At 43.3% G+C, this 10,362-nt stretch overlaps 1 protein-coding gene across 1 annotated transcript in view; it reads right to left on the reverse strand.

The window, feature by feature from the left end:
• Positions 1 to 7,108: 7,108 nt before the first annotated feature.
• ttc19 (tetratricopeptide repeat domain 19) overlaps positions 7,109 to 10,362 on the reverse strand; it is a 15,944-nt gene continuing 12,690 nt past the window's right edge. The window contains exon 11 of the mRNA XM_079650551.1: positions 7,109 to 7,528. Coding sequence (XP_079506677.1) covers positions 7,362 to 7,528 — 167 coding nt within the window. The 3' untranslated portion in view covers positions 7,109 to 7,361. The remainder of the gene's footprint in view (positions 7,529 to 10,362) is intronic.

Consider the following 10,362-nt stretch of genomic DNA (forward strand, 5'->3'; position numbering starts at 1 on the left):
CTCGGGACCCACTTCGTCCTTAGTCAATACATCGTGTCCCGAAATTTGAACCACTCAAATCTATTGAACAAAACATGGTGCTGTAATATAGATATGCTTTTCAGCATGCGATATGAATGAAAGTGAAGTACAGTGCATATATCCCTCATATCCCTTCACAGAGCTAAAGAGTGCTTTGAAGGTTTAATGAGGTGATGGAATCAAAGCTGAACTGTTTCACATCAAAAGGCCCACATGCTGGAAACCCAACCCCAGCAGGGGGTCTGGGGGGATTCTCCCCCAGGAGATTTTTAGAAATACTAACATATAAACTACGCATTCTGGTACACTCTGAGAAGAGAATAAATACATCTATTACTACCCGACATATTCATAATATTTGATGCCATTGTTTGTGTTTCACTTAGTTCTGACAGCTTGCTGCTCCTCACAGAGAGAGAGCAAAGAGGAGATATGAAAACCAATTGGAAGGTAATAAATAGTTTAATTAAGAAGAAAATAAATGACAACAGAAATGAATTCAAGAAATTCCAAACCGAAGGGAAAAACCCAACGGATGTTGCAAATAGCTTTAACGAGTTCTTTCTGAAATGGGGCCCGACCCGGCGAGCGACATCAGTCCAGCTTCATGTCAAGGTTTCTGAAAAACTGCAACCTACAGAGTTCCTGAAGCCAGTCACAGAAAAGAACTGCTTGATATCGTTAATACTCAACACAGTAAACAGTCCAAAGATGATTGAGGACGTAGTGTGAATATTGTTAAACGAGTTGCACCATTGTTGCCCCTCTAGTAAATATAAATCGTTCCAACAAGGTGTTTCCCAATTAAATGAAAATCTCAAAGGTGATTCCGGTTTTCAAATCTGTTGATAAATCAAGTCTTAATAATTATAGACCGGTTTCTTTAATCAAAAGTCCTGGAAAAACTCTTTAACAAGCGTCTGGAGTCATTCCTCAGCTCAGTCAACACACTGTGCCCCAGACAACATGGACTTCAGGAGAATCACTCTTCTTCTTCTTCAGCTGTAATGAAACTGGTTGAAGAAATGACCAACACCATTGAGAACAAAAGATTACAGCTGGTATATTCATTGACCTTCAAAAGGCTTCTGATACTGAACCATACCATACTGCTGCACACATCAGAACATTACAGCATAAGGGGTCCAGCCAAAGAAGGGTCAAGAGTTATCTGAGAGATAGGCTACGATATGTGGACATAGACGAGGCAAAATCAAACAAGCTTCCTATAACATGTGGAGTCCCTCAAGGATCCATTCTAGGTCCAAAACTGTTCCTGATTTATATTAATGACATTATCAACACCTCTGACATGTTAACATTCATTCTGTTTGCAGATGAATCCACCATTCTCTGCTCCCATCATCTTCTTGGTGATCTTGTTAAAATGGTGAATGCAGAATTAGAAATACTATGTAACTGGTTTGCAGTTAATGAATGATTTCTAAATGTGGCCAAAACAAATGACATGTTGTTCAATACAGAGTCTGAGAGCAGAAACGACTGCATGATACGGATTGGCCATACCGAGATGGAGAAAGTTGGTGCATGTATTTTTAGGACTCATTGTTGATGAAAAACTCAACTGGAAGCACCATATCAACGATGTACAGACTAAACCAGGGGTCGGCAACCTTTTTGATATGAAGTGCCATTTAAAAAAAAAAAAAATTATCAGCGTGCCAACGATCGATAATTATCAACGGGGGGGGGGGGGAGGGGGGTAGAGGAGCTTGACGCTCGTGAACTATCAGCAGGAGGGCGGGGGGAGCCTCGCTGTGGGGAAGCAGTGTGTGGACCTGTCAGCGCAACTTACATGATGTCGAATTTAACAAACACATTTAAATAATTGGTTTAAACGGCATAATAATAAGGACGATCGTCCGTTCTGTGATTCTCCAGAGCACACATGTTATGATATTAGGGTCATGCAGAGTGAGATGAGATCGCTGTCCCTTTAAGAGAGAGAAAGAGAGGGGTGTGGCTTGTGCATGTGTGTTTGTGGATGGTAGAGCGACAGTGAGGGAACGTGTGTTTGTTTCTGGAAGTGAAACGAGGCAGTAGAAAAACAGAGGTCTGTGATGTATTTTGTGAAACAGAAGAACAGCTAAATAAATGCAACGGCCTCCCAAGAAGAGCTCGCCTCTCTCCAGTCATTGAAGCTAAAGTTGGTTATTGAACCTGAAGCTTGTTGCTTCTGCCCTCCTCGACTACGGTCTGGGAGCCGACAGGAAAGTTCAACACACAGATGGCCAGTCCGCCCCCTTTGTAGCATATTATTTCGATGAGAGATGAGCAGATCGCCACTGGGCTTTCAACTAAATACACAGCCACGCAAAAACTGCGGCATTTGTACAGCTCCTTATGGGTACTGCAATTAGTGAAGTGCTTTCCTCCGTGGTGAAACGATCAGCACTGCACCACGGAGGAAAGCGGCAGAAAGTCACCTGGAGATAAAGAGAGCGGGGCTGCGTTGCGTGCATGGCTTCCTTCTGCAGGTAACGGGGAGACGCGCTCTGGCGGCGGTCTCGTTCAGGATCCGAAAATACAATTTAAATAATTTGCACACTTATTCCACTTATTCCTAGTGTGCCACTGGTTACGGTGCCGCGTGCCAATGCTGGCACGCGTGCCAGGGGTTGCCGACCCCTGGACTAAACTGTCAAACAGGTATTTTGTATCGTACTAAGAACATTCTGGAGGAACAAATACTTTACAACAGTCTATTTCTCCCTTACCTTTACTACTGCTATGAAATATGGGGAAACAAGTACTCAACAAATCTACAAACAATAATAACATCCCAAAAGAAAGTATTACGAATAGTCTGTGGTGTTGGTACATGTGAACACACAACTCCCATATTTAAAAAACTCAACCTATTCAAATGTGTTGATATAGTTAAGCTTCTAACAGTTCTGATTCTGCACAACATGTCCCATAACAAAATGCCTGCTAACGTTCACAAGCAGTTCCAAAGCACCGTCAGGAGAAACCCAGCCAGGCGTCCTAACTGGCTGGGTAGCAAGCCCTGTAGAGCAACCATCCAATCACAGCTGACCCATAGTCGCACTTAGAGCGTGGAATGGACTTCCAAGTGTCACGAGTCATCAACTATTCAAAACTCAGTTCTAAAATGTGTTTATTTGCAGATTACTCCAGCTAACAAATATTAGGTATTCCCAGAATTTATTTAGAAATAATAACTTTGTTTATTTCTTTAATATGGTTTACATTACTTTTTATTTATTTTGTCCTTCTTATTTATTTTCATCGTTATGCGGTTGAATTAATATTTCAGCTGGAAGTTGCCTTGCTATATTTGTATTGGTGTGTATGAGTGCATGTGTGTACTTATACACCTGAACATGTGGTGCTTATGTATATTCTGTGTATGTGTGAACATCTGAATGTAAAAAAGTCACTTGAAAATAAGTGTTCACAATGTTTATATGCTTATGTTATTATATGCATATATATAATATATGTATATATATTATGACCCTATAGGCCTATCTGGTTTTCATATATATATATATGCATTTTTTTTTCTTGCCCTAACTTTTATTTATGTTTCCCCCAGTTGTCTTTATTTCTTTGTACTCCTTCATTTCTATACGTTTTTGACGCAATAATACCAACGTTATATTAGGATGATCCACGGGAGGGCTGCTTCCCATAAACTATGCCGTTATATTAGGATGATCCACGGGAGGGCTGCTTCCCATAAGCTATGCCGTTATATTAGGATGATCCACGGGAGGGCTGCTTCCCATAAGCTATGCCGTTATATTAGGATGATCCACGGAGGGCTGCTTCCCATAAACTATGCCGTTATATTAGGATGATCCACGGGAGGGCTGCTTCCCATAAGCTATGCCGTTATATTAGGATGATCCACGGGAGGGCTGCTTCCCATAAGCTATGCCGTTATATTAGGATGATCCACGGGAGGGCTGCTTCCCGTTATATTAGGATGATCCACGGGAGGGCTGCTTCTGCTCGTTTTGTTTCTCTTTTTGTTGATGAATTATATATTATACTTTTTTCTTTTTTGGATGAATGAATAGAATAAATAAATAAAGTGAAGTTGTTTTCTTGATCTGTCCTGGCTGCTAGTTCAGTGAGTTTTGGTCGTACAGTGATGAGACTTATACCAATGGAATCTGTGGAATCTCAGCTTTCACGTGGTATGTTGTTCGTGCAGATAACATTACGTAGAAAAGAACGCTTAATGCCAGCTATGTGCTAAAGTAGCCGTTAGCCCTGTTAGCCCGTTTCGCTAAGTGTTGATTTAGGCTCTTGGTGTTGGACTTCTGTTCCGTGTAGGTGAAATGGTTCATATCGTCTGTTAGCTGAGTTATTCCCGTTAAGTGGGTATGCATCACTAATTGGTTGGCCTGTCACGATAATTAATTGTGTTGGACGATACATTTTTCTGGAAATTATTGCGATAAACAATAATATTGTCGGCACCATTTTAAGACCATTTTAGACATAATGATAATATATAATAATAATTCAAGTACATCCTTTCAAACATAACTTTTTATTGAACATTATTATATATAATTAAATTATAATAAATTAATTAAATCACACACAACCAAAACAATAAATTAAATAGAGTCAGGCTGGAAAACAGAGCGCTCTCTCTCTCTCTCTCTCTCTCTCTCTCTCTCTCTCTCTCTCTCTCTCTCTCTCTCTCTCTCTCTCTCTCTCTCTCTCTCTCTCTCTCTCTCTATATATATATATATATATATAAATAAATAAATATGAGCACACATTATCTCACAAGCAAAAAAAAACTCCTTAAAACAAGTCAAGTGTACAGTCCACTGTCAAACACCCAGATGCCTCAACAGGCCATATCCAAATCTGTTTTTCTAAGTTTTCGATGAAGGAACACCAACATGTCTGCATTGTGGGGCGGGGGCTCTCCATCTCCAGCTGCCGTGTTTGCTCCCAGCTGGAAAACGGAATGGAGTGGTTGTGTTTTAGGTTCAGTTTAAAATGCGTGGTATTGCCTGCTTTTGTCGCTACCTTTTTTAAACCAATGCGACACACCGCCCGGCTCATTCCAGTCCGTAGGTTCGCCTCGTTGATTTGGTTTGAATCCAAAATACTGCCACACCGGAGAATCGAGATGTGTCGTTAGGTTTTGTAACCAATTCCATTTCACTTTAAATTCCCCGCGAGTAAGTCACACGTTGTCTCCCGCTTGTCGCTCTATTATTAATTTGGCTGCTACGCTGCTGTACGTGCACGCGGAGTGTCCTGACCTGGCTGTGTGTCAGCCCCGCCCCTCACAGCACGCCTGGCAGTCACAGCGCTCCAGGCTAAAATGATGGTCACATCTTTATGTAAACGGCAATTTATCGAGCTCAGAAAAGTTATCGAGTCCATTTTTATTTATCATACGATAAGTCAATTTATCGATTATCGCGACAGGCCTACTAACAGGTTGTTAAATGTGAAGAAGCCTTGAGACGCTGTTTCTAGCAAGATGTTGCGTCTGCCCCTATGGTCTGCCCCCGGGAGTCTCTCAGTAATAAGAGCGCTGTTAGGAGAGATGACGAGTGGCATTCACAGTGGCCAATCAGAGGGGTACTCAAGCCGGATAGGTCACACGGGATGAGGGTTCTCAACCAACCAGAACTGTTTAAACTAAGGAAGTAGCGTAACACATATACCGATAGCAGCACCGTTTGTCCAGCGGCTTAACGGTATACCAATACCGTCCAATCAGGTACCGGTACTGACTTAGTACCGGTTCTCGATACCCATCCCTACCGAGGAGGGACACATGTTGATGTATAAAAGACATTTTGCATGATAGGACACCTCTAAGACCTGTAAGTTGCGAGGTGGGACCTCCATGGATGGGTCTGGTTTATCCAGCACATCCCACAGATGCCCGATTGGATTGAGATCTGGAGACTTTGGAGTCCAAGTCAACACCTTGAACGTGTTGACGTGTTCCTCAAACGATTCCTGAACCGTTTCTGCAGTGTGGCAGGGTGCATTATCCTGCTGAAAGAGTATCTCCAGATGTTGGCGATATCTCCAGTGTTCCCAGGTGTTTACGCACCATCCCCCAATATGTGAATTAACTCTCTGTAGACTAGTTAAAAGGTCTATCGAGACCAGGGCAGTCAGAATCTCTGGCTGTGTGACTTGTGATGTGAATTTCTCCGGCCGATACGTGTAAATAAACATCATTGTTTGACATCAAAGCTCCAACTCTCCTCGTGTCTCTCTGAGTCCTGACTCTCCATTGCTGCAGAAGTTTCCCTTACAGTTATGAACACGTTTTTATAGATATCTGTTTATTACAAGCAAAAAGAGTGATTGCCTTAACATGGAAAACGTTGGGCAAACCTAGTATTGCAGTGGTTTAGGGAACTTTCTCTATGTCTGCCTTGAGAAAACATCACTTACATTCTCAAAGACAAACAAGAACGGTTCCAGAAGGTCTGGGTATGTTACAGTATACCAAGAACAACGAGCTATCTCAATTTCTGAACGAACCCGGGGCAGGATAATATGATATATGTTAACATTTAAATGACTGTGATAGCCTCTGCAGAAATACGGTCCTATTGCTGGAGAACTAGATGCTAGCTGCCGATGTATTAAAGTGCCCTTGTTCTATGTACCAATTTAATTTAGTGTTGTTATTTTTCTTTAATGTAAAGTAATGTAGTTGTCCTGTGTATATGTATGTATTGCTTTGGGCTCTATGTCTTCGTCCTATGTATGTGATTTTTTGTATGCTGAAAATCAATAAACATATTGAAAAAAAAAAGAAGTCAGATTTTTGATAAAAAGTCAGAATCTTGAGAAAAAATTCTGAAATTTGAGAAAATCTTTGAGAACAAATCTGAAATGTGAGATTCTGATAAAAATACCAACACATTATTTTCTTTTTTTTGAGTACTTCCATTGTTGAGAGGATCATACATACATGGGTCCTGAGGTTGAAGCTCAAGCCGGGGGACCAGTGAGTTCACTTCACAATAAATAATCTCCTCCTGATCACGTCTCAGTTTCAACACGTTAACATTTACAGAAAACAGAGCCTGTGTTATTGTTGAGTCATGGACTGCTTTATTTAGATTACATGGTATAAATATATTTGGTTTCACACTGTTGTTGAAAAGTGACTGTATATTTAATGTGAATTAGACACACCTTTAGGTCAGTATAGGTTTGTCTTTTTATGTTTTATATATTATATACAACACATATTACATATAAAAACTGAGAGGAGGTGAACAGACTCATTAGAGACCTGAACACAAAGCTGCAGGATGATCTACTCCTGCTTCCTCTGAGGATCATTCCTCCTCCTTCTCCTCTTCCTCCTCCTTCATCTTCTTCACCTCCTTCCTCTTCTTCACCTCATTCAGCCCCTCCTGAATGGCGTACACAGCCTCCTGGTCTTTGGCCTGCAGAGCCAGACTCAGAGCCTCCTGGTAGCAACGCACCGAGTCCTCGAGCCGTCCTGAGGGCACAGACACACCATGACTCAGCAGATATCAACACACCATGACTCAGCAGATATCAACACACCATGACTCAGCAGATATCAACACACCATGACTCAGCAGGTATCAACACACCATGACTCACTCAGCAGGTATCACCACACCATGACTCAGCAGATATCAACACACCATGACTCAGCAGGTATCAACACACCATGACTCAGCAGATATCAACACACCATGACTCAGCAGGTATCACCACACCATGACTCAGCAGATATCAACACACCATGACTCAGCAGGTATCAACACACCATGACTCAGCAGATATCAACACACCATGACTCAGCAGGTATCAACACACCATGACTCACTCAGCAGGTATCACCACACCATGACTCAGCAGATATCACCACACCATGACTCAGCAGATATCACCACACCATGACTCAGTAGGTATCAACACACCATGACTCAGCAGATATCACCGCACCATGACTCAGCAGATATCACCGCACCATGACTCAGCAGGTATCACCACACCATGACTCAGCAGATATCACCACACCATGACTCAGCAGATATCACCACACCATGACTCAGTAGATATCACCACACCATGACTCAGCAGATATCACCGCACCATGACTCAGCAGGTATCACCACACCATGACTCAGCAGATATCACCACACCATGACTCAGCAGATATCACCACACCATGACTCAGCAGATATCACCGCACCATGACTCAGCAGGTATCACCACACCATGACTCAGCAGATATCCCCACACCATGACTCAGCAGGTATCACCACACCATGACTCAGCAGGTATCACCACACCATGACTCAGCAGATATCACCACACCATGACTCAGTAGGTATCAACACACCATGACTCACTCAGCAGGTATCACCACACCATGACTCAGTTGGTATCAACACACCATGACTCAGCAGGTATCACCACACCATGACTCAGCAGGTATCACCACACCATGACTCAGCAGGTATCACCATGACTCAGCAGGTATCACCACACCATGACTCAGCAGGTATCACCACACCATGACTCAGCAGATATCACCACACCATGATTTAGTTGGTATCAACACACCATGACTCACTCAGCAGGTATCACCACACCATGACTCAGCAGATATCACCATGACTCAGCAGATATCACCATGACTCAGCAGATATCACCACACCATGACTCAGCAGATATCAACACACCATGACTCAGTAGGTATCAACTCACCATGACTCAGCAGATATCAACACACCATGACTCAGTAGGTATCAACTCACCATGACTCAGCAGGTATCACTATGACTCAGCAGGTATCAACACACCTGACCCAGCAGGTATCACCACATCATGACTCAGCAGGTATCACCATACCATGACTCAGCAGGTATCACCACACCATGACTCAGCAGGTATCACCACACCGTGACTCAGCAGGTATCAACACACCATGACTCAGCAGGTATCAACACTCAGCAGGTATCACCATGACTCAGCAGATATCAACACACCATGACTCAGCAGGTATCACCACACCGTGACTCAGCAGGTATCAACACACCATGACTCAGCAGATATCAACACACCATGACTCAGCAGGTATCACCATGACTCAGCAGGTACCAACACACCATGACTCAGCAGGTATCACCATGACTCAGCAGGTATCAACTCACCATGACTCAGCAGGTATCACTATGACTCAGCAGATATCACCACACCATGACTCAGCAGATATCACCACACCATGACTCAGCAGATATCACCACACCATGACTCAGCAGATATCACCACACCATGACTCGGCAGGTATCACCACACCATGACTCAGCAGGTATCACCACACCATGACTCAGCAGGTATCACCACACCATGACTCAGCAGGTATCACCATGACTCAGCAGGTATCACCACACCATGACTCAGCAGATATCACCACACCATGATTTAGTTGGTATCAACACACCATGACTCACTCAGCAGGTTTCAACACACCATGACTCAGCAGATATCACCACACCATGACTCAGCAGATATCACCACACCATGACTCAGCAGATATCAACACACCATGACTCAGCAGGTATCAACTCACCATGACTCAGCAGATATCAACACACCATGACTCAGCAGGTATCACTATGACTCAGCAGGTATCAACACACCATGACTCACTCAGCAGATATCACCACACCATGACTCAGCAGGTATCACCACACCATGACTCACTCAGCAGGTATCAACACACCATGACTCAGCAGATATCACCACACCATGACTCAGCAGATATCACCACACCATGACTCAGCAGGTATCACCACACCATGACTCAGCAGGTATCACCACACCATGACTCAGCAGGTATCACCACACCATGACTCACTCAGCAGGTATCACCATGACTCAGCAGATATCAACACACCATGACTCAGCAGGTATCAACACACCATGACTCAGCAGGTATCACCACACCATGACTCAGCAGATATCACCACACCATGATTTAGTTGGTATCAACACACCATGACTCACTCAGCAGGTTTCAACACACCATGACTCAGCAGATATCACCACACCATGACTCAGCAGATATCAACACACCATGACTCAGCAGGTATCAACTCACCATGACTCAGCAGATATCAACACACCATGACTCAGCAGGTATCACTATGACTCAGCAGGTATCAACACACCATGACTCAGCAGGTATCACTATGACTCAGCAGGTATCAACACACCATGACTCACTCAGCAGATATCACCACACCATGACTCAGCAGGTATCACCACACCATGACTCACTCAGCAGATATCACC

This window comes from Notothenia rossii (assembly GCF_949606895.1).
Source record: "Notothenia rossii genome assembly, chromosome: 9".
Lineage (NCBI taxonomy): Eukaryota > Metazoa > Chordata > Actinopteri > Perciformes > Nototheniidae > Notothenia > Notothenia rossii.